At 34.1% G+C, this 26,443-nt stretch overlaps 1 protein-coding gene across 8 annotated transcripts in view; it reads left to right on the top strand.

The window, feature by feature from the left end:
• Window positions 1-26,443, top strand: part of LOC140441571 (probable peptidoglycan muropeptide transporter SLC46) — a 50,118-nt gene that overhangs the window by 5,786 nt on the left and 17,889 nt on the right. For 3 of the 8 annotated variants that reach the window (XM_072532387.1, XM_072532386.1, XM_072532384.1), the window contains exon 2: window positions 17,409-17,510. The exons of 3 other annotated variants lie outside the window; for them this stretch is intronic. In XM_072532387.1, coding sequence (XP_072388488.1) covers window positions 17,435-17,510 — 76 coding nt within the window. In that variant the 5' untranslated portion in view covers window positions 17,409-17,434. Of the gene's footprint in view, window positions 1-14,797; window positions 15,000-17,303; window positions 17,328-17,408; window positions 17,511-26,443 lie in introns of those variants that run through there. 2 more of the 8 variants (XM_072532388.1, XM_072532389.1) reach the window with 2 other exon arrangements.

Here is a 26,443-nt window from a genome sequence, read left to right as displayed (position 1 = left end):
ATTTCGAAACCAGATGGGATGTACAGCATTAAAAATAGAAGAAGAACTGTCACACTTTAAAATACATTTGTCAAGTTTACCTCTAAAATCTGATATATATGTATATATATATATATATATATATATATATATATATATATATATATATATATTAGGGATTCTACAGTATTCACTGCCTTCCCTCGCTCAACCGTTTCCATCTCTCTCTGTTGTTCCATTCTCCATCGTTTAGTCCTCTCTTACTCATGGCGTCGTCTACTTCGTTCCTCCAGGATTTTCGGGGTCGTCCTCTTTTCCTCCTGCCTATGGGGCTCCATTCGGTTATTCTCTTTATCCATCTGCTGTCGCTAGTTCTTCTTACATGTCCATACCACTTTAGTCTTTTTTGTTCTATATATGTTAGTATGTCTGTTTCTATTGATGTTCTTTGCTTTATTTCGTCATTACTTCTCCTATCCATTCTTGTTACTCTGCAGCATCTTCGCAGGCATTCCATCTCTGTTGCTACTATCTTACTGCTGTTTTTCTTGTTTATGATCCAATTTTCAGCCCCATATGATACTTCGCACTAATGTTTTATAAATCTGCGTTTTTGTCTTCATATTTAGGTGTCTATCCCACCATACTGAGTTAAGTTGTCGGATTGCCGTTCTTGTTTGTCCTAATCTTTGTGTAATTTCTTCCTCTGTTGTTGCCTTTTTCGTGATTATAAACCCCAGGTATTTGAATTTATCCTTTCCTTTGATTGTTACGTTGTCATCAATCTGTAGATCTTCTATGTCTTCTTCACTTGTAGATAGGTACTCTGTTTTCGCGAGGTTAATATCTAGGCCAGCCTTGGTATATTCTTCTTGTAGTTTCTTCATCATGTAGCTGAGGTCGTCTTGGTCTTGTGCAATCACTACTTGATCGTCTGCAAAACTTAATGTATATAGGTATTCGTTCCGTACCGGTACTCCCATGCCTTCGCATTTTCTTTTCCATGTAGTCAAGGCCTTCTCTAAGTATATTTTGAATAGGGTTGGAGATGTGGAACAACCCTGCAGGAGCCCTTTTGTTGTGGTGAAGTCTCCTATGATTCTTGTTCCCATTTTAATGGACACTTTATTTTCTTTATACAGAGCTTTTGTAGCTTCTATGAGTTCCGTCTGTATTTCTAATTTGTACATTGCCTCCCATAGTTCTGACCTTGGTACAGAGTCATACGCCTTTCTCAGGTCCACAAATGCCAAGTGTATATCTCTATTTTTTGCTTTTTTCTTTTCCAACAGTTGTTCCAGTGTGTATATGTGGTCTATGCATGATCTTCCTGCCGTGAAGCCTGCCTGATCCTCTCCGATTTTGCCTTTTATCGCTTGCTCTATCTTTTCTCGCAGTATCTTCCCATATAATCTTCCTATTGATGATATTACGCTTATTCCTCTGTAGTTTTCGCATCGTTTTTTATCTCCTTTCTTAAATATAGATGTCATATATGCCGCCGTCCATTCCTTTGGGAGCTGTTCTCCATTTATGGCTTTCTGAAATATCCATTGTATCATACGGTGTAATTTTTTTGATCCGTATTTTATAAGCTCAGGTCAGATGCCTCCAGGTCCCGGTGCTTTCTTATTTTTGATTGCTTTTATGGCCGTTCTCATTTCCCTATCTGTTATTTCTATTTCGTGTTGTGGGAATCTGCTTCGTCTTCGCCTGTTTTCTTTTCCAATGAATTGTGGTCTTTGTTCTGTTAATAGTTCCTTGTAGTAGTCCTTCCATTCTTTGTCGTGTATATTTCCCAATTTAATTTTTTCTTTTGAGTTTTGTTTCAATCCTCTCAGTACTTTCCATGACTCCGAAGTTCTTGTACCTCCTATATATGTTTCAATATTTAAGCAGATTCTTTCCCATTCTTCATTCTTTTGCTGTGTTATTTGTTTTTTCACTTCTCTATCTTTTTCTCTATATTCTTTATAAACTTCATCGTTGTTTGTAGTCAGCCATTTTCTGTATAGTTGCTTTTTTTCTTGAATTATTCTTTTTGTTGGTTCATTTATTTCATAATAGTGCTGTTTATTTGTTATATGTTCTTTTTCCCCAAGGGCTTCGAATGCTCCTTGCTTTATACTCGCCTTTATATGCTCGTATATTTCTTCGATGTTGCCGTATCTGAATTCTATTAATTTTTGGTCTAGACGTTGTTGGTATAGTTCTCTTATTGATTGTTCTTGGAGTAGTTCTATATTGTATTATTTTTCTCTTATAGTGTTCAACGGTTCTTCTGTGGAGGGGGTCTTGTTATGTTTCCAATTAATGCTCATTTTTGCTGTCAGTAGTCTATGGTCCGTTCCACATCCTGCTCCTCTTTTGACTCGCACATCTTTGATCTTTATTGTGGTATCTTGTTTGATTATTATGTAGTCTATTATCGATTTCAGCTTTCGTGTTTCTTGCGTCCATGTATATTTATGAATATTTTTATGTCTGAAAAATCCGTTGGTGATTTTTAGGTTGTTTAGTTCGCATAATTCAATCAGACGTTCTCCGTTATCGTTTTTTTCATCCTCTCTAAATCTCCCCACTACTTTATCGTTTTCTTTTCTTCCAGTTCTGCCGTTAAGGTCTCCTGTTATAATTATCTCCACGCTCTTTTTAATTAGCTCTATTTGATTTTGGAGTTGTTCCGTGAAATGTTCTTTTTCTACTCTCGGAGAATCGTCTGTTGGTGCATATACTCCGAGTATCACTGTCTCTTTACCGTATATGTCTATATGCATTTTAATTATTCTCTCGTTGATTGGTTCCCATGTTCTAACCCTGTTCTTCCACTTATTTTTGATTAGTATTCCCACTCCTGCCTTTGCTCTACATTCTTTATTAACTCCGCTCCAGCAGTGGATATATCTGATATAAAATCTGATATATAACATAAAAAACTCATTGTCTCCAAGAAAGAGATGTAGTTCTTTTAAAATCCTCCCCCTTTTTAAATTTAATGTCTGTTTCGTCCCCCCGTTTTTTAAGTGTTTTCTGTGTGTTTTCTGTGTGTCTTAAAGTGTCTCAATTTTAATTTTTAACTTTATATATTGGACTTTACAACCATTTGTCATATATTGCAACATAACTTTATCAAAGAAATTTGATAATTACAAGCTGATATAATTGCACACCCACACAATTTGTACATCTATTCTTATTCATTGTCTCACAACTGTCACCTTCCAAAACAAAAATAAAAATCTCAATAAATAACACACATTTCATCAATATATCTCCAGAATAAATATAAATAACTTTAAAGAACTTAATGGTATAGAACATTACTTTCATCAAACAAACAATTTCATTTACCTATCTCTACTTCATTGGATAAAATCTGTCTCCTCAAGAACTTCCCCGTTTACTGTTAAACAATTACAATAGTTGACTTGAGTTCTCCAATCAACAATACAAGATAGTTTGAACCATATTCTTTCAACCATCAATTAATAGAGTACCGGCATGTAAGTAATGTTTTATTTATTTGTTTATTTATTAATTAATTACAGTTTAATAGACTAATTTACCAATTTGTGGGTCTTACCTTGTCTGCTTAAACATTTTATTCATTTTGAAAAACCACAGACATGTAATATTGGCATAATTACTGTAATTTATATAATTTATATCACCTATCTTTGTTTTATCTTTATTAGACAACACCCTAATATGGGTTTATTATTTTCAGCATTTATTTAACTTTGTATCGTGACCTGAAGATGCTTTGCATATTGTAGAAAGCGAAACCGGTCGTCTGATTAGTTAAATTAAATTGATTGTGAGTAAGTCTAATTTATTATTTCTTTAACCTTTTGAAATGGACTCACACAAGCAACACATTCATGATTTATAACTCGTACTTACTTGTATTGGGTGATCAGCATCTCGACGTTGAAGATGCCCTAATTACCTTAACATGTGCTCTTTAATTTTGACACTAAAACATTCCAGATACATTGTTTTTTCCTACTAAAGTTTTTTCTTTTTTTTACAAACTTGTCTACACTGTTCCACCTTTTTATTCTAAATCCCATTCAGTATTTCAGTCGCCTAGATTCAAAACCCGACAAGTCACAATTTTTTCAAAATCTTTTTTATTAGATATAAGAATTTGAAATACATAAACCTACAAGTCCATAATACATTTATCAAGCAAATCCCGACATATCCGATAATTATAGGCTCCCAAAAATGTACCTTAGATGCAAATACCGACAGGTCCATTCTCGTTTTAAATGCAAAAGCCGACACTTCCAATCCGCCAATAGACGCGTAGTATTTTACTCGCCACCTTATTTCGGTTGACAACGTGTTAGCCAAGCAGATCAGTTTAGTTTATGCTTTTAAGTAAATTGTTTGCAGTGTGTGTAATAAATTGCTAAAATAATGGATTCATTGGCAACTTTAAATACTGTTGGACAGTTTATTAATGTAAAACAGTGTGATGTGACAAAGGCTCGAAAAAGAGCGAAGGTCGAAACAAGAAGAGAAAAGGCAAAACGTGCAAGGTATAACCTATAATATTACAATAAATTAGTACATTATTTGTGATGAAATAATTATTTTTGGGTATGCTGCCAAAATCTTACCTGTGTACCCCACTTGCGGCCATAAGGGAAAGCCATATCAACCATTTTAATGTACATCTCATCTGTCCATGAACGATATAAGAGACTTTCATTCAGCTTTTTATCAAAATAAGGATAAAAGAGGACAAGACATGTTCATTTTACGCCACATTGACTCACATATCCCGGTAAGACAAAGGAAACGGCCAGCCAACAAAAATAAACCAAAATCTTATATTTTATCTTACAAATTGAAGAGAAGTGACAGCCTAATTGTTTCTGTATGTCGAACAGCCTTCCAAGGTATTCTGGGAATTAAAAAAGATAGAATTTTAAACATTATGAAAAACTACAAGAAGCATTCGCTTATTCCTACCGAAAGTAGGGGCGGAGATCGAATTGGACAAAAAAACGAAGGTAAAAAACAATCTATAAAAAAATTCATCGAATCCCTAAAATGTGCGGAATCTCATTATTGCCGTTCAAAAACATTCAACAGAATTTATTTGCCTGCTAAATTAAATATCTCAAACTTATGGAGAATATACAACGAGAAAATGGCCCAAAACGAAAACTTTAAAGTCAAAGAATGTTTCTTTAGAGATTATTTTAACAAAAATTTTAACGTTGGCTTTGGAACTCCGAAGACAGATTTGTGTTCAACTTGTTTACAGTACAAATCCAGCATAAAAGGCGAGACTGACGAAGCAAAAAAACTAGTCTGGAAGCACAACAACGTCTCCACAAAGTAAGAAGTGAGAGTTTCTATAGACTTCTTCCACATTTTCATTTGATTGTCAGAAGAATTTGGCGCTACCAAAACTTCCGGATCAGTCGGCTTATTTCAGTATGCAACTTAATTTTTATCACCTAACTGTAGTTTGTGGATCTTCAAAAAGTAAATTAACTCCAGAAAATGTTACGTCATATGATGGACCATCATAGAAGTTCAAACGAAATATCGTCTTTCTTGCACCACTTCCTTTCAGATTTTAATTTTGTGGATAATATACGTGTTCTTCGGCTTATTTGCGATGGGTGTGGAGCACAGAATAAAAATTCCACGGTCATCACCATGCTGAGCTATTGGCTTCAGTTTGAAGCTCCAAGACAAATAAAGGAAATTGAGATAGTGTTTCCCGTTGTGGGGCATTCTTATATTCCCCCTGATCGTGTGTTTGGACAAATTGAAAGAATTTATAAAAAACACACGGTAATTGTTCATCCTGATGAATATGTAAAGTTAATCAAAAAGTTTGCTGGAACTGGTGTTGCAATCAAGGACTGGAAGGCTGAAACTCAAAAAGTAATAAAACAACCAGGCTATTGGCATTTTAAGTTCCAACCGTCAAAGAGAGTAATCATTACAAGAGGACAAACAGTACCACTTATAAGAGGTGAGGCATTTTACAAAACTGACTTACGCGCATCCAAAAGCTTATGCAAAAAAGGAAAAAAGTCTCACAAGTTAGTCCAAGAACACTGAAGGCTGGGATAGCGATTAAAGAAGATAAGAAAAAAAGTATTACTAAGCTTTTGGAGAAACACTACGGAAAGGGATGGCAAGATAGAGATGAACTGGTCTTTTTCAAAGAAGTATTCCACGAAGCTATAGAGGAGGGACAAGGCAGTGAGGCAAACGAAGAGGAAGATAATTGCGAAGCAGAAACAGTTAGCTTTGCATGTTAGTCCATCATACATCATGCATACCTTTTATAGCACAAATACCAAACCAGTCTCTATTTCATCATGTACTTACCGGGTACTCCTTTCTTATTATACGCTTTCTCAAGATCAATAAATACTATATGAGCCTTTGTTTTTTTATTCCTATATTTTTTCATCATCTGCCTAATAATTAAAATTTCTTCTTCTATAGATCTGCCTTCAATACGAAAACCTAAATTGTTTTTCGGATATATCGGTTTTATCGTGTTGTCCTCAGTCCCCGGCAGGTATTTAAAACCAACGCTAAAGAATGTAAATATTATCAAACAATAATTAAGCCAGGCATTGAAATTACTTTTAAAAATAAGACAACCATATTTACAAAAAATTAGATCCTAGCATAAGTACCTAACACATACACACATCGAAAAAGTCAACAATATTTTTAGAAAGAGACGTCATTTCTTCTTTATTTGTCTTGGATAAAAAATAATCGATTTGTAGCGATTAGTAGTATTTAATATAAAGCAAAATTTGTTGAAATGTCAAAAATAACGAGAATGCCTTTAAGTACAATTAAAAAAAATAGGTCATCACAAAATATGGTCGTAATAAAAAAAACAAAATTAATACAAATTATGGCGTCCACCCTGTTTTATTACGGCTCTACATCTGGGTTCGTTTGCCCTGTCTTCTATCACAGGATCTCGGAGACGAAACGGCGTATATATTATATATCTCATCCATATGTGGATTATTTCTTCGTTGAAGCATGTCCCATACATGCTCGATGGGATTTGGGTCGGGGGGTTGTGGCAACATATCAATATCTTCGTCGGTAAGCCAGTATGTCACTAGGTATGCGACATGTGGACGAGCATTATCATGCATGAGGTGGAAGTTTTAACCGACAGCACTAGCAAATGGACGATCGATAGATTAAAGAATGGTGTCGAGATACTGCTGAGCTGTAAGGAAGCGATCTGGAAAAACGAGGTTCGTTCTGCCACCGAATATTATTCCACCCCGTGCCATTACTGTACCACCTCTGTATGTGTAATCTTTCTGTATATGTAGTAAGGGTTCTATATTTCTAGATCATCTCCATACTTTTACTGGCAATAGGCAATAATCTCGATGAAATCCAAAACTAGATTCGTCGAAGAATAAAACTGTAGCCCAATCATTTACATCGCAGTTTTGATATTGTTGACACCACTCTAATCTTGCAGCGTGATTTCCTCTGAAGACAGTTGGACATCTCAATGGCCTTCGACTGTGGAGATTGGTTTCATGGAGACGATTTTTTACAGTATCACGGCCTATGGTTACTGATGTGCCCGCTGTAAGGCGCTAACAAATTCTTCTTCTTTTTATATAGACATGAATGTTTCTGTTTTTCAATGTGCCTCCAGTAATTTGTCTTTCCATCGTTTTCGTGGTCTTCCTACTGATCGTCTTCCTATTGGGAACCATCTCTTGCCGTGTTTTTATTTGTTGTCATTCGGCTTATATGATCGTTCCATTCTACTCTTTTATTTCTTACCCAGTTCTTGATGTTCTGCACCTTGCATCTACGTCGTATATCTGTACTTCTAGCTCTGTCCCATAGTGTCTTATCATCAATTTTTCTAAGTGTTTTCATCTCTGCTGTTTCTAACATCCTTTTTGTCCTCTCTGTGTCAGGTCTTGTTTCTGCCGCTTATGTCATTATTGGTCTGATGACTGTTTTGTAAATTCTGCCTTTCGTTTCTTTCCCGATATTTTTATTTCTCCTTATTGTTTCATTTAGGCAGCCTGCGGCTGTGTTTGCTTTATTTACTTGATCTTCCACTTCAGTTTCGAGCTTTCCATAGCTAGATAATGTGATGCCTAGCATCTTAGTAAATTTGCTGTTGTAACCATGCATTTTGTCTTTTTTGAGGAAATTTACTTGTTAAATTTTTTGGCGGTTATATTAAATTGGTGCAGCATACGTTGTAAATGATCTTTACTTTGAGAGAGTAGTATTGCGTGGCCTGCATAGCAGATTATTTTAAGTTGTTTTTCTCTCATTTAGTATTCTTTTTTAGTTCTTACTTTTTTTATTATTTCATCCATAACCAGGTTGAACAACAGAGGACTCAGGGAATCTCCCTGTCCTATCCCATTGCCAGCTTCAATAGAGTCGGTTAGTTCTTCTTCTACTTTTACTTTTATTGTGTTATTTTGGTAGATATTTTTGATAGTTTTGATTATTCCTAGAGGTATCTCTCTTGCGTACAATAAGTGGATAACGTCTTTTAATTTGACCCGGTCAACAGATAACAGGTAACAAATTCAGATGCTGTAATTGTTAGTTGTCTTCTAGTAGTTAATACTAATAATCGGTCTTAAGCTGCAGTTTTAGCGCGCTCACATTCTGGATTATGTTCGGCTGGAATTTCGGTGTCACAAAAACGCTGCCAGAAACGAGAAACACGTTGGGAGACTCCCATGCGCTCAGCTATATTAGTTTGCCTCATGCATTCTTGAAGAAGCCCTACAGCCTATCCATCTCATCCAAAGACAAATGACGTCGTACCATGATGAAAAACAATATTTTCAATGCACTAACTAAACAAGAGCTTTATAGCTCGAACCAAATCGAAACTACCAGAATATTTACTACAATATAAAAACTATAGTTTTTTTCACCGATATTTTGATTTAATTTCGCTTCCCTCTTTAACGCTCATATAATTAACTTATATTATTAGCTTACAGTCTCTTTAAATAGTCCTAGTAGTCCTTATATTGTAGGCCTTGTTTTCCCTCTTTTTAAAAAATGTGTTAACAATTGGCATATATAGTGCTGTCGCTAATTCCAACATATTATCCCCAGCACAATTTCTAGTTCCAAAGCCTAGTCCTCCATATATTGCTTTATATTTCCTTTTAACATTTCATACCTATCACCTCTAGTAATATGACCCAGCTTTTCTAATTTTTTCACTTTACTCTATAGTCCAGTAAATGGACGTACCCTGTAAGCGAGCGATACCCTCTACTTATCCTCCACTTCACTTTTGGACTTGTGCCGTCAGTTGCTTTTAATATTTTGGGTGTGAAAACTATCCCTATTAGAAAAAAAACTAACAAAAAAATTGACATTAAACAAGATAATTTAAGATTTTATCACAGTTTAACCCCCAAATCTCACCCCCTAAATTAGTTACAATTAAAATAATACCAGTTGATACCTTGTTTCACTAATTTACATGGAAATTTGTATTTAGGCTATAATTACCCTCCAATTCAAAATTGGGCTTACGCCGTCGGTTCTTTTTATATTTTAGGGGTAAAAAGTACCATTATTAGAAAAATATCATATAATTGTAAACTTAAGCACTTTGGAATTATTTAATTATAGTGACATTCAATTTAGATTTCTGATTTCTTTACTGTTTTAATTTTTACCACGTAACTTCTAGTCTTATAAAAATTACCCCTTGCAAAAAATTCGAACAGTTGTATTTTTTTTTTTTTCATTGAAACTGTAAATACAATATTATGAATTTGTTATGAATTTATTTTATTTTAACTTAAAAAACAACCCCTATGAGTTTGTAAAGGCCGTATGACACTATGCATTTTCTTGTATCATTTTTTATATCGTTTCTGATATAACAAAAACATGGATAGTGTCATACAAGCGTATAAGTTCTTATATCAGAAACGAATGAAACGATACAAGAATTTGTGTCCGCTGCAGTTTCTTGTACAAGAAATGCGCCAATTTGTGCGCAAAGCCGCAAAAGCAAAAACGTAAAACTTCTGTCATAATGGCGGCTGGAGGAGAACTTTGATATACAATTAGACCAAGCAGACATCAGAGAAAAGTGCCCACCAACAATAACCAAGATTAGAACAGCAGTAGCAAAATTGAAAAACAATAAATCACAGGGATTGGATCAAATAGCATGGGAACTACTGAAAGTAGGAGGAGATGTATTACTAAAAACCATACACAACCGCTTTAAAAATTCGTGATGAGTTTAAAGATTATTTTATATCTCCAAATAAGAGAGTAGAATTTCAAGAGCATGCCATTCAAACACATAATTTGTAAAAAAAAAAACAAATAAATTATTAAACTAAATTATTTATTATTTCTGTCTTCCATTACAGCCTGTTAAATATGTTCAAAAATTGTGGTTTCCAATTTAGTTTTAATATTGGGACATTTTATTTCTTTCATTTTTGAACCACAGTATTTTAAAAAATAATCAGTAGCAGCTGGCTTGGGTCCTCATGTACTGCAGTTCTATTTTTATATGTGTCGAAATTTCGACCAATCATGTGCCGAATCAGATACAATTTCCGATAAAAGAACTTGCATAGTGTCATACAGAGCACAAATGTACGTGCAAGAAACGATACAAGAAAACATAAATAACTTTCTATATCAGAAACGATATAAGAAATGATACAAGAAAATGCATAGTGTCATACGGCCTTAAGAATTGGTAAAAGTAAGTATGTACCTTAATAGCACATTATGTGTACCTTACAATGCTCCAGTATGCGTATTCTAATATCTCTTAAAACATAAGCTAAACTTGTATACATAGCGTGTAGGAAGGAGCCTCTTTCAGTGGAGAGTTCCTCTTCCTTTTCTTTATTAATCAACTGTAAATGTTAAGGCCGTATGACACTATGCATTTTCTTGTATCATTTCTTATATAGAAAGTTATTTATGTTTTCTTGTATTGTTTCTTGCACGTACATTTGTGCTCTGTGTGACACTATGCAAGTTCGTTTATCGGAAATTGTATGTGATTCGGCACATGATTGGTCGAAATTTCGACACATATAAAAAGAGAACTGCAGTACCTGAGGACCCCAAGTCAGATGCTACTGATTATTTTAAAAAATACTGTGGTTCAAAAATGAAAGAAATAAAATGTCCCAATATTAAAACTAAATTGGAAACCACAATTTTTTAACATATTCAACAGGCTGTAATGGAAGACAGAAATAACAAATAATTTGGTTGTAATAATTTATTTGTTTTTTTTTTACATTTTTACAAATTATGTGTTTGAATGGCATGCTCTTGAAATTCTACTCTCGTATTTGGAGATATAAAATATTCTTTAAACTCATCAAGAATTTTTAAAGCGGTTATGTATTGTTTTTAGTAATACATCTCCTCCTACTTTCAGTAGTTCCGATGCTATTTGATCCAATCCCTGTGATTTATTGTTTTTCAATTTGGCTACTGCTGTTCTAATCTTGGTTATTGTTGGTGGGCACTTTTCTCTGATGTCTGCTTGGTCTAATTGTATATCAAAGTTCTCCTCCAGCCGCCATTATGACAGAAGTTTTACGTTTTCGCTTTTGCGGCTTTGCGCACAAATTGGCGCATTTCTTGTACAAGAAACTGCAGCGGACACAAATTCTTGTATCGTTTCTGATATAAGAACTTACACGCTTGTATGACACTATCCATTTTTTTGTTATATCACAAACGATATAAGAAATGATACAAGAAAATGAATAGTGTCATACGGCCTTTACTAATTTTTAATGCATAGTTTAATTAAAAAGTATGTAAGTTAAAAGCAATAAAATAATAAAACACAATCACAACTACATATCACATACTTAAGGTAGAATTTAAAAAACAGTTGATTTTTCTTAAACAATAAATCTATTTGGTAGAATATTTGGCTTAAAACGTTTCAGCCTACGCACTTCATTATTGTCATCGAATAACCGCTTCGCAAGTACATTGGGATGCACTTTTATCCGTTCACCATATTTGACATTGTAACTTGTTACAACTTCTTTTACCGAAGGTACTTCCAGATCTTTTTCTATACAGGAGGATGTAACATACCATGGAGCATTTAGTATAGACCTTAACACTTTATTCTGGAAGCATTGGAGAATTGCAAGGTTAGATTTGCAAGCGGTGCTCCATAGCTGAGTACCATATGTACATATGGGCCTGAAGATCGCCTTGTATATAAGCAGTTTATTCATCATCATCATCATTAACCTGTATGCGTCCACTGCTGGACATAGGTCTCCCTCAGCTCTTTCTATCTGTCTCTGTCTTGTGCGGCTTGCATCCAGGTGTTTCTAGTTGGTGGGCGTCCTCTACTCCGTATTGCTTCTTGCCTTGGCTTCCACTCTAAAATACGTTTTGTCCATCAGTTGTCTGATAATCTGGCGACGTGTCCTGCCCAATTCCATTTTAACGACGAGATTTTTTCGATAGCGTCTGTTGTTTTTGTTCTACGACGTATTCTTTCGTTTGGGATTCGGTCTCTCAGAGAGACACCCAACATCTGGCGCTCCATAGCCATCTGAGTCACGCTAATCTTATTAACTACCTTTTTTGTGAGTGTTAATGTTTCCGCTCCATAAGTGAGTACAGGTAACACAGATTGGTCAAAAATTTTCCTTTTGAGGCGTATGGGTAGATCCGATTTAAATACATGGTTTAATTTATCAAACCCTGCCCAGGCTAATCCTATGCGACGTGGGAGCTCACATGTCTGGTTATCTCTGTCCAACCGAATTTCATGTCCTAGGTACTTATACGATGTAGTCTGCACAATATCCCTTCCATCAACAGCAATATTTCGATTTAGCACCAGATTAGTCATTATTTGCGTCTTGTTCATATTAATCTTTAGTCCGGCCTCCAAGGAAGCGTGATATAATTTTTCAAACATTATTATTGCATCATCCATACGATCGGCTATAAGGACGATGTCATCTGCAAATCTCAAATGACTGAGCTTCTCTCCATTTATGTTGAACCATGCTCGTTCAGATGTACCTTCTTACAAGTATATTTTAAAAGCGTCGTGAATAGCTTTGGAGAGACTTTGTCTCGTTGCCGTACTCGTCGCTGTATACAGAATTTATTTGTTTTTTATTCAGATAGTCTTACGCTAGCTGTGGGTTTTTATTAGATATATTTGATTATGTTAGTGTAGCGATGGTCTCTTCGGCATTCTGTCAATGCTTTTAACATTTTCTGATGGCTTATGGTATCGCATGCTTTTTCGTAGTCGACAAATACCATTTTGTTGTATTCTGCAGACTTCTCTATCAGGTTCTTTATCACTAGTAAGTGGTCGTTAGTGCTGTATCTCGATACAAATCAAGCTTGTTCTTTAGCAGTTTGTTATCCAATGTTAATTTAGAGTTTCGAGCAATCAACCAGAACATATGTCTAATTTGATGCCCAGTTGTTTTCCTTTGGTAAAGATGTGCTTCTGCCAGATTAGTCGTTTATCAAGATGGATACCTAAGTATTTTGTGTCGTTTGCCTTACTTAATTGCTTGCCATTAAGTGTGACTGGAGGGCATTCACCTCGTTTTATTGTGAATGTTACATGTGTTGACTTGGTCTCATTTACTCGAATTCGCCATTTTTTTAGCCAAGCTTCTATTTTATTTAGGTTTTTTTTTAAATTTACTAATACTTTTGTGGGATTAAAGTCCATGGCCAGTATTGCGGTATCGTCTGCAAAAGAAGCAACTTACTGTACTACGACTAGATGAAAGGTCTGCAGTTACGACTAGATGAAAGGTCTGCAGTGAACATCAGGAATAAACTAACGTCCTAATACGCTTGCTTTTGAAACACATGCTTTGATAGGGTGAAGCTCAGTGTATTCATCGTGCTGGTTTTCCATGAAGTATCTATTTGAAACGTAGGATTTTAGGAATGAAAAGAAAGGATATGGCAATTTTTACCTTATCTTATAAAGTAGACCTTTATGCCAAACCTTATTCTAGGCTTGACTGACGTCTAGGAAGGCTGCTGAGAGGTAGGATTTACTTTCCAGTGCGTAGAAGATTTTTTTACTATTCTGTAGACCTGTTCCCATGCTTTTACGTGAAGTCGAATTGGTGGTCGGGAATAAGTTTACTTTTTTCTAATGGAATCAATCTTATCAATAGAAGCTTTTCGAATACCTTTGAAAGAATCGGCAGCAAACTTACAGTCTATAGGATTTTAGGTCTTCTGGTTTTTGTTATTGAAGATCATTATATTAATTTTTGTAAACGCTTATTTTTAAAAAGGTTGCAGTTGAAAGGGCTTGAACTAGTCACTAATCACGAGTGAATGCAAACTTTGAACAGCAGTGTCTTAACCAATTTTTGTCTTAAAGTCTTTGTCTTTGTAAAAGAAATTACACTCCAAAACGGTCATTTATTGAATTATTAATTTGTTTGTTTGAAAATTATTTTTATTTGTGTTAATTGTTTTATTGGCATCGCATTTCCTTTTGGACTGACCCAAATGTGCATTAAAATCACCTCCTATTATGACTCCCTAGTGATGAAAAACCACTCAGTATGTACGTACTTTTTCAGTTTCCTCTGTGTCGTCTTTTCCTATCCGATATGCAAGTGGAAATTGTTTAATAGGTCTTATTTCTATTGTTTATATAAATTGTTTACAATATCGTAATCGTTCTATAAACAATAGCAATCAGATACGAAGTAGAGAAAATAACATTATCCTTTTCCAGATTATTAGAGATATTTAGAACTAACGGTTTACATTTTATGACAATTATGTGGGTTATAAAATACCAAGTTTCCTTAGACAAAAGAAGCCAGATGTAAACGTAATATTTTCATAAAAACATAAAAATGCACACACGCAGTAAAATGGAAAAAACATAAATAAAACTTATATCATTAGCGTAGTAATATCGTCTTATAGATAAAATTTCAATTTAAAAAATTCTAGTAAGTATATACTAATTATCGTATTTTTTTTATCTACTATTTATTACTTTTAAATTTATGAAATAATTGGTGTTTTTTATAGGATACATACTTATTTAAATAAATATTTGTAACTAGCATAAATATTAACGGCAAAATTATTACATAATTATATTACCGCTTTTTTATTATCAGATTTTTATACTTACACTTTACTAGACCAAAAGTGCTTTAACCTTTAATTATAGCTTATTCCCATTTAAATAGTAATTACGTTAACATGCCACAAGAACATAGCTTTAGAACAATATGCTGAAAAAATGTAAAGATTCTCATTTTGTTGTTGTTGTTCTTCTTCTTCTTCTTCTAGTAACGTAGTCCAATTTTCGAATGGATAATTTTGTTTGCGACAGCTCGATGTAAATCAAAGGATATCTAATGGTACCACTTTAGGAGATTTCGGAACCATAATGTTCTTTTTAGGCCTAGGTCCTTTTGCCGGCCATCGTGTCCTATGATATGACGCGTAAAACGTTATACTTCACTGAATTTGTCATCACATGATCAAAATATTCAGGTTTCGAATCTGTACTGCTTTAATTATTTATGTTGCAGCATGCAGAAAATTCCTTAAAAATTATCTAATATTCAAGTATAAAAATTTTCTAGTACGTCCCTGGCCTGAGTATAAATATTTCCCCAATTCTCTGTTTACGTTGGATGTAAAGGAAAAAATTCCAAATTCCAGTTTGTAACTGCGACTGTAAATATGGTTTTATTTATTTGTATGTGTTTAGTCCGACAATTTTAAAAGTTGTTTGACTCAAGGTCGTTTTGCGATATAACAAAAAAATAAAACCTATCACACGAACTAAATTTTTAAACAAAAATAAAATTTTTAATATGTGCTGGTAAAATAACATCATTATCATCATTTTGGCTTTACAACCCTGTGTGGGTCCTAGCCTCCCCAAGAATTTTTCTCCAGTCTTCCCTATCCATCGCCTTCCTCCGCCAAGCACGTATTTCCATATTTCTCATGTCTTCATCGATATTATCTAGGAATCTTGTTCTGGGTCTTCCTCTTCTTCTTTGACCAATAGGTCTATCAAGGAGCGTTTTTCTAGCTGGGTCGGTTTGCTCCATCCGCATTACATGGCCTACCCACCTCAGACGTCCTATCTTTATGTGTTTTACGATATCTGGTTCCTGGTATATCCTATAGAGTTCGAAGTTGTATCGTCTTCTCCAGACACCATTTTCATTTACCGCTCCATAGATGCGCCTTAGTATTTTTCTTTCGAAACATCCTAACATGTTTTCATTGCTTTTTGTTAAAGTCCAGGTTTCTGAACCATATGTTAGGACTGGCCGTATTATTGTTTTGTAGAGTTTTACTTTTGTATTTCTTGATATAACTGTAGATTTAAAAAGGAGATTAAGCCCAAAATAGCATCTATTAGCCGTGCAAATTGTGCGGTTTATCTCTGCGGTAGTGTCATTTTCAGTATTGACGAGCGTTCCCAGGTATACAAATTCGTTAACTGTGGTAAAATAATAACCTACCTTTTATTAGAACAAATTGTTGTTTTCGTTTTCTTTTAATGTTTAAGTACAACATTGTACTTGTTTCATTATCATCATCAGTCCGTTTCAAGTCCACATCAGGACATAGGCCTCTTCTATTTGTATCCAGACTACAGTGTACAGGTCTTGTACAGTGTGGATCCAATATTTCGTCATATTTCGCAGATCATCTTGACATCGAGTAGGTGGTCTTCCTCTGTTTCGTTTATCTATTCTTGATCTCCATTCGGTTGGTGGTCCCTATCATTGAACGCTCCACTGGCAGTGTTTCTGCACCGTTTCCGGAAATCATTTTCAAAAAAATTTTTAAACTAAATTATAAGATTTACAATGTAAACGATTATAAATCCAGGCTCACCCAGTAAGAATATTACGTCAGTGTTATGTTCGTAAAGAACTTATAGTGAAAGATCACCAGGAAAGGAGTTAAGCTTTTAGTTATTAGGCAGATCCGTTGATGTCACACTTAATCAACCCTTGATCAAGTGGGTCCGTACTCTTAGCCCATTTTACCATAAATAGAAGGTCTAGGTGAAACACCCTGTATATATTTACTTCTACTCCAAGCCACAAAAGACAGAACAAGCAACTTAACTATTATAAAAGATTGAACAAGAAAAGCATTTAAACATGAAAAAATTATCTGTCGATAGATCTTATTTATTAAACAATTATATATAAACGGAAAATAATTCTTATCTTAAATTAATTATTACAACAAATTGTAGAAACTCGGTCAGTAATGACTCATTTATATTTGTGGTAATTATACAGCAGTTTTTATAGAACTAACATAATTTTGGCAACAAACTATGATTTCAATGAACTATGATCTCTTTTTAGGTTGATTCGTATTAATACGGGATGAAATGGCGTTTGACTTAAACAAATATATTTCAGTGGAAATTCCATTATTTTTTATGTTTGTGAATTTTTTACTCACAAGTAAGTATATTAAAATATTATAACTAGACATAAAATTACTTATTTCTGTGTGTCTGCTAATATTCCACTTTATCACTTATCTTTCTACAATAATTTGCAAAAGAATTAATTAACTTGAAATTGGGCGTACCACAATTTATAAAAGTATATACTGGGAATGGTTTAAATAGTTGTATACCCCAGTCTAAAAAAATAAATAGGTGAAAAACATATTAGAGGTAATGGATTTTCTAAAGAGCTATGAGCCATTAAATTTCATTCTTTTCAAGTGTGAGTTGTGTGAAAATTGGCTTTAATTTGATATAAAATACATGCATATACGTCATGAGCAGCGTATTTTATTTAAAAATATAAAAGAACGAAATAAAATTTTTGTCAAAAACTAATTACTATTAATTGAATTAAAAATATTTAAACTTTGATAAAATAAAGGCAGATATCGAGCACAGTTTTATTAATTAAATCTTGCCCAAGTACTTTCCCTCACTAGAGCATCCTCAGTGAGGATGCAGACGCATTTCGTCAATTTCGGGCTATCCAACAATCCCAGAAGTTCATAAACATAAAATTGAAATAAAGTTGAACATAACACTACACTAAACAAGGGCAAACAGTTTAAAATTATTTAAAATTGTCGAAGCTACATTTTTGTCGGCAACAGGAGAGAGCCAAACAGGATTGTTGGATAGCCCGAAATTGACGAAATGCCCCTGAGGATGCTCTAGTGAGCGAAAGTACTTAGGCAAGATTTAATTAATAAACTGTGCTCGATATCTGCCTTTATTTTATCAAAGTTCATTTATCCGAGCATTCAACCTTATATCAAAAATATTTACGGCTACTTTTTGACTGGCAACCTATTATCAATGTATTCTCCTAACTTTAAATGTATGTAAAAATGTAACTTTGATGAACTACGTTATGAACGCGGTGCTCCTACAGTGGGATCTTGTACTATTAGACTGCTAGACCCAAATATAATCTCAAAAAAATTAACTACTAATTAAATATATTTTTGGATGAAATACAAGCCGCACAACTTTACAATGGCATAAAAATAATCCGCATAAAAAGAGACCTTACTGTATATACTAAATAAACAAAAACAAGATTTTTAAATTAAAAAAAAACTTTTTGTTAAAATCCTTTATAAAAGGTATATAAATTAAAAAACCCAAACGGTCTATGTCATGAAGACAAAACGTTTTCGGAATCCATATTCCATCACCAGTGTCCTAAAAAGTATATAACCATTTTAATTAAAAAGAACATGAAGTTAAAATTTTGACCAAGGTTAATACAAAATGTGGTTAGGTGTACTTGTTTTGAGCCACTAAATATCTGGGTAAAAACCCGTTAAAAGTTATATGTTACAATTTGGTTTACATTATTTAGTCTTATATTTTAGGATGTTAAAGTTACCAGTGGATATGATAACATGGCAACGTACGACTCCACATGAAGTTGCTGGTCCTAAGACGAAGTGTCTACGAGGACTTGATGATACGTTGCCATGTTATCATATCCACTGGTAACTTTAACATCCTAAAATTCAAGACTAAATAATGTAAACTAAATTGTAACATATAACTTTTAACGGGTTTTTATCCAGATATTTAGTGGCTCAAAACATGTACACCTAACCACATTTTGTATTAACCTTGGTCAAAATTTTAACTTTATGTTCTTTTTAATTAAAGTGGTTATATACTTTTTAGGACACTGATGATGGAATATGGATTCCGAAAACGTTTTGTCTTCATGATCAAATCAAAATTTTTTGTGATACATGGTATACAGCCAGCAACAGGAACTTAGTTTCCTTGTGGATTTAAAAAAAACACCGAAAAATACATCAAAAATAATATTTCGTTATTATGACCATGATATTCCACCTATAAAAATTTGAAAAAAATCATTACAAAAGATCTGCAAATAATCAGATAACTTGACACTCAAAAAATATTATATATTTTTTTAGGCGTTAAGTTCGAGGCAGTTTTATTTTAAACAAATTTTAAAAATTTCAAAAGCGTTAAAAAAATTGTATGTTGGGCCAAACTTTTTGTAAAAAATACATGTTTTAGGCACTAAAAAAAATTTCCTATAAAAAAAGTTTCTACGATGATTAGAAGTGCATATAAAAACAAAAAAATACGTTTTAATTTTTTTGAGGTTTTGTTTGGGCCTAGGGGTCTAAAATTTTTTTTGGTTGGATGCTTTTTGACGTAGGAAAACATTTTTTACTATCTTAACCGGCTAAACCCTTTGTGCAAAATGTATAGAAAGTTCAAAGGACAATTACTATGTGAAAAGAAATAAATACGCCACCTTTGAAGTTTAAAATAAGTTTATTTACATTTCAATTTCCACGTCGGAAATCGTTATGAAAATACAAATAATAAATTAAATAAATTTTGTTTTTTGTTTATTTGAAATGATTATTTAGACTTGTAAACAGCTTGTGTCAGCTTGTCTTTTAGAATTATTACGAGTATATTTATCATCCATTTCTGTGTTAACATGTTATCTGCTCATTAGTTAGCTTCGTAGTATTAGTGTACTTTTCATCATTTTTTGCATATTTTTGCAATAAATGCATATATAGTTATATGGCATGCAGTATATATTTAATACTAAACAACATATCGTATGCGTCACTGAATGGAAATTTTTAAGATGATGTTTCATTTCCATTCTATTTGACCATTTAATAGTTTAGTTAAGCTTTTGTTCAAACAGTGTTGGTAATTAGTTTTTCAGGAAGTGGTAATCAATAGTATTAAATATCCTTTTTAGTGGATATCATATAGATAACCAAAGATATAATAGTCATTTTAGTAAATAACAAAGATATTAAAATGTCGAGTCATTCTTGCAAATACGATACCAGATTATGTTTTAAAAAATAGTTGAATTATATTACGTAGGAAGTTGAAGGTTGAAACTTGGTATCTTTAAATGATAAAATGTAATACATCATAGACCAGGAAATATATTATAATAGTGGAACATTATTAAATAGTCCATAGAGATTCTTATAATATTCTTTTCGCGCGCACACTGGGACTGGAGACGGCAAAACTCTTTAATATCTAGTGACAGAGTACAATAAATCACACAGAAGACTAAATAAGGCAATCAAAAACAGCAAAAGACAATGCTGAATGGTGCTTTTCAATGAAGTGCAGAATGATCCGTGGGGCAGGCCATAAAAGTTGGTCATAACTCACCTGAAAAGCCGTTCAATGCCAACATCTACATGCCTTCAGTCTCTAGAGAGGATCGTTACTGCGTTGTTTTCTCAACAAGACTTTTATTATCCAATCGAGAAGTGTGAGGCTGAAGAAATCCCGTCGATCACGAAAGATCAACTGATAGGGGCGTGTAATAGAGTAGGAAATAATAAAGCTCTAGGCCTACATGTGGAATCTCAAACATCGCTTTAAAGCAGTCATCAAAGAATCACCTTCAATGCCTCGAGGAGGTTACTTTCCCGCACGTATGGAAGCAACAAAGATTGCTGTGTCCTCCAAAAAGGAAGAAACCATCAGATGAACCATCATCTTATCATCCGCTCTGTATGCTGGATATAGCTGGCAAGATATTAGATCGAATAAGTACATCAAAGAATCTAAGCAGCAGTTAAAGCGGTACCCAATAGCAATCAGTATGATTTTGCATGATATGATATATTTTGTATGGTATAATACACCATAGTATTTGCGGACAACTTAGAAGACCTACAAGTTCTTATGAACAAAATCACGTATTACAGTCAACAGTATGGACTTAATATTAACGTTAAGAAGACAAAGTTTATGATAATTAGCAAGAAAAGAATAACAGAAGGTCAACTCTACCTCAACCAATCCCCTGTAGAAAGAGTGACGCACTACAACTACCTCGGCACTATAATAAATGAAGAATGGAACAACAACCGGGAGATTAGAGCACGCATCGGAAAAGGTAAATCCACCTTCAATCGGATGGGGGCCTTCTTCAAGAGTCACTATCTCTTGATATAAAAGTAAGAATGCTGCGATGCTACGTCTTCTCTGTCCTTTTTTATGGTGTAAAAATCGTGGACCTTGAACGAAGATATGTGCAGAAAACTGAAAGCATTTGAGATGTGGCTATATCGGAGAATGTTTAAGATCCCGTGAACTGACCGAATCACCAATAAGGAGGTCCTCAGAAGAATGAATAAGAACCGAGAGGTACTGACCACCATCAAATCTCGAAAGTTACAGTTCTTCGAACATATTATGCGAAATGAATCCAGATATGCTCGCCTTCAAGCCATCTTGCAAGGAAAAATATTTGGAAAACGAGGTCCAGGAAGAAGAAGATCATCTTGGTTAAAGAACCTCATCTGGTTCAATACAACATCTGTGCAGCTTTTCCGCGCTGCTGCAGATAAGATAAAGATTGTCATGATGATCGCCAACATTCGTAACGGATAGGCACATCAAGAAGAAGAAGATGATTTTTGAATTAGACACTTAACACTAGATGCGATTAATCTTATCTTAACATAGATAAAGAGGCGAATGCTGGGACCAGAAGGAAAAGAGATACGACTGTCTGGTGGCCACATTGGATATTAAAAATGCTTTTAACTGCGCCAACGGGGATTGCAGTGCTAAAGTGTTAGTAGCAAAAGCAATGCCGAATGTATTTGGCCCAAAAGAAAGCAGAAGGACGTTACTTTCGTCAGTAGTTGCATCAATATTAAAATATGGAGTATCTATTTGGGCTGACACCCTCAGAACGTGGGAATTAGAGAAAGATCGAATCAGTATATCATTTGGGCGTCTTGAGAGGTACCAGCTCATTCCGCGCAGTATCTAAGGATACGGTATATATCATAACAGGGTTCTTTATCGTCGAAGAGGGCCAACTGCAACTACATTGTGCCTTGATAAACTCAGAAGAAAAGAACAGCAAAATAGCATGCGTTAATGAAAAATACAGTGGGATTCCGCAACAACAGGCAGGTGAACGCATTTTGTTATACTACAGGTGAATGTTTGACTGAACTGCAAACATGGCTAGGTCAACTACTATCTGATGCAGAAGCTCTCAGATCATGGCTGCTTTCGATCATTATCGCTTCAATCATGACGATTCTCCAGAGTGTTCGTCCTGTCACGGAGTCAGTGAAGACGAGAAGCACGTATTTTTCGAGTGTCTTCGTTTTAACTTGCTAGTTAAACTGAGACTCTAGAAACTGTTCTAAAACACAAAATTCGACGTTAAACCTTAGTAGGACAAATAGTTTGATCAAAGGTAGCTTGGGATGTAATCAGCTTTAGGATGTAATCAGCTTTGCATTGAAAGAAGACGAGCTGAAAATAAAGATTGACAGAGTGAGAGAATCAATGACTTTGTCAACTTGAAGGAAGATTAATAGCTAGATCCTCCTCCCATAAAGTAAAGACAAAAACACACACGCACACACAGTGAGTTTTTCTTCTTCTTGTGCCCTCCATTACTAGAGGTTTGCGATCACTACATCAAAATCTTCTCTATTATGTGCCGCTCTTAGTAATTGTTAAAAGTTTATGCCGTCCAAGTTCTGATACTGCGAAGCTATGACATTGTTTTTTTACCTGCTCCTCTTCAGCCTTCTATCTTTCTTTTAATTATAATTCGTAGCAGGTTCGCAGGTTATAACACGTAGACTTAAAAACATCAATTATGTATATACAGAATTACAGTGTGAACAAAATATTTTAACACTTACTTTGAAATTTAACCTCAAAAACTAACTTTGACTTATCTTCATCGCCCCGTAAAAAATTCGGATACAACAGGTATGGGAATCTACATTTATTATTACTGACAGACATTTATAAGTGCAGTCAGGGTGTATGATTTACTAGCGATACGGCTTTATACTAAAGTTTGCAATATTTCTAAAATGTTTTATAGTTTGTATGTATATTTATATTTCTTCTTCTTCTTTTTATGTAGACATGACTGTCTGTTTTTCAATGTGCCTCCAGTAAGTTGTTGTTCTATCATTTACGTAGTCTTCCTACTAATCGTCTTCCTATTGGGGAACCGTCTCTTGCCGTCTTTACTACTCTATTTGTTGTCATTCGGCTTATACGATCGTTCCATTCTGCTCCTCTATTTCTTACCCAGTTTTTGATGTTCTCTACCCCATAGTGTTTTACTACCAATTTTTTTAAGTGTTTTCATCTCTGCTGTTTCTAACATCCTTTTTATCCTGTCTGTGTCAGGTCATGTTTCATATCATTATTGATCTGATGAATGTTTTGTAAATTATGCCATTCATTTCTTTCCCGATATTTTTATTTCTCCGTATTGTTTCATTCAGACAACCTGTGGTTCAGTTTGCTATATTCACTTGATCTACTTTGCAACTCCAATTTACATCTTAGTAAATTTGCTGTTATAACCATCCATTTTGTCGTTTTTAGGGAATTTAACATGTTAAATTTGCTGGCGGGTATATTGAATTGGTGCAGGATACGTTGTAAATTATCTTCACTTTGTGAGAGTAGTATTGCTTCGTCTGCATAGCAGATTATTTTAATTTGTTTTTCTCCTATTTGTACTTCTTACTTTTTTTATTATTTCATTCATAATCAGGTTGAACACTAGAGCACTCATTGAATCTCCCTGTCTTATCCCATTGCCAGCTTCAATAGAGTCAGTTAGTTCTTCTTCTGGTAGTAGTATAATTTCATTCAGTGTAGTTGCTATCACTTTGGTTATTAATTTTAATGTTGCGTTTAATAAATTAACTCCTCCGTAATTTTCTGGGTCCCATTTGCCTTCCTTTTTGACGAGAGGTTGCTTGATCTTCATTCTTGAGGAATTCTGTTTTATTCTATTATTCTTTGGATTAGTTTTAATAGATGATTGGCCAGATCTGGTCCTCAGTACTTTATAAGTTCGATTGATATTCTGTCCTCTCCTGGTGATTTTCTGTTTTTTAATTTCCTTAATGCTGCCTTCACCTCTTCCTCCGCAATATTTATTTCTTCGTTTGCCGACACCTCTGGTGTTGGTGGTTCATTATCGTCGGTTTTAGCAAATAAAGATCGAAAGTAGTCTGCCCATGTTTCTTTCTGAATGTGTTTCGTTTTTCTTGAATAAATTCATTCATCTCTTTTCTTTATATATAAAAGATATTCATATTTAGTTTAATTAATCATGTTTTATACACGCCACTGTTAGTCATTGATTTCCCTAAGAACTTTTTTATAGTATTTCTACACATAAATATGTATGTGAATTTTCCTTGTCACAGAAATTTTCACCATAGCCATAAAGCTTTAACGGAAATAGTTCATATTGGTGGGGAAGAAATAGAAGTAAAATAGAATATTCCGCTTTTAACATGTTAACATGTCAATAACGTATTTTACAAAACAATATTGGTGTACCTACATTCAGATTTGTTTTTCTTTTTCGTCATATCGTCTTCAATCAATAGTTCTCGAAAGTTGTAGTCCATTTTTCAGATTTTTTTAATGATATGGAGCATTGTCTAAAATAATTACAGCATCTGTTAGAATTAGCTCTTCTTCTTCTTAGTTCAGGCTAGACACGTCAATCTATGGCACTTGGTCATGAGACCTCTGTACCATAGCTCTATCATTTGCTCAAACTATTCCTCAAGAATATCGGCATTCATGGTTTCATGGTAATTACCTGAATAAAATGAGTAAAAGGTTAGTAAACCAGAATCGAAAAAGCCGTATTCACTTCTGATATGGATATTAATTCGCCTTTTTCATTTTGAATTCTTTTGAACGGAGTATTAATATTTTGCACAGGTGCTTCTCTTGTTACCTCTTCCATTGCAAGAGTATTATGTTAACGGATTGTCTGCTTCTTACTCTGTATAAAAAGGCGATGTTTTTGTCATTTTTTGTTAATAGGGTTATATCACACACGTTGCCTATATTCGTTGTGGAAAGATTACCAGACGTAGCCTGTCTCAAACCCCGATAAACGAGGAGGGATAGATGACTAGCTTCTATATAAAAACTAAAATTCTGCTGACCCAGTTGACAGCACCCTGTCCCAGGTTAGATGAAATCATTTAGGTTAGATGAAAACCACAACGATGATAGAAACGGATAAGAAAAATATTCGAAATGATGAATTCGGCGGAAGTAACAGCCTGGCTTTTAGGCTTAGTATAGAAGATTGTAAGAACACTCTTTTGTCCTGTGGTTGAGAAATTGATTCCAACGGCAGAGGAATCAATATAAAATTAAACTGGATAATAATTCAGAATACAACAGGAAACCGCCACATTAAACCTTACACGAATATACTTAATACAAATTATAATGACTAGCACTAGTTCATCAAGTACTTTTCATCAGTAATATTGATTGAAATTCCAGTCAATGGTTTCTAGATAATCAGTTACTATGATATAGTAATGATAAAAATTAGTTTCTGTTCGCTGGACATTTGTTCAAATTCTACACTGTATGGTACAAATAATGTCTTTCTCTTTTGATGGGCTATTTTCGAGTGCATGTTCACATTCCGTTTATGACATGAATTGCTCATCATCATTATCATAATTGGAAATCCTGGCCTGCTAGCACAGAAGTCGCCTACTCCTGTTATTAAAGTTTTTTTGTCTACTTCCCTGAAATCTTCCTGACGATGCATTCTTCATCTGATGCATTTTATTTTCGTCATCTGCATTTATTATTCCATTTTCTATAAAGTGTTTTACACCTTTTCTTTCCATAGTGTTAGAACTCTAAGCTTCAAATTAAATTAATAAGTTTCCCAAAATTTTGCCTATGAATAATACATCTAAATAACTTTAATTTAAATACGTGCTCTGGATCCATAACCTATTGGAATTGTATCGAAATATTACTTAAAATAACTTCTTTCATAACGTTTGTTTAGTCAAAGAGAGA

This window comes from Diabrotica undecimpunctata, chromosome 5 (assembly GCF_040954645.1).
Source record: "Diabrotica undecimpunctata isolate CICGRU chromosome 5, icDiaUnde3, whole genome shotgun sequence".
NCBI classification, from domain to species: domain Eukaryota; kingdom Metazoa; phylum Arthropoda; class Insecta; order Coleoptera; family Chrysomelidae; genus Diabrotica; species Diabrotica undecimpunctata.
Note: the sequence above shows the minus strand (reverse complement) of the source record. Positions and strands in the feature narration are given on the sequence as shown.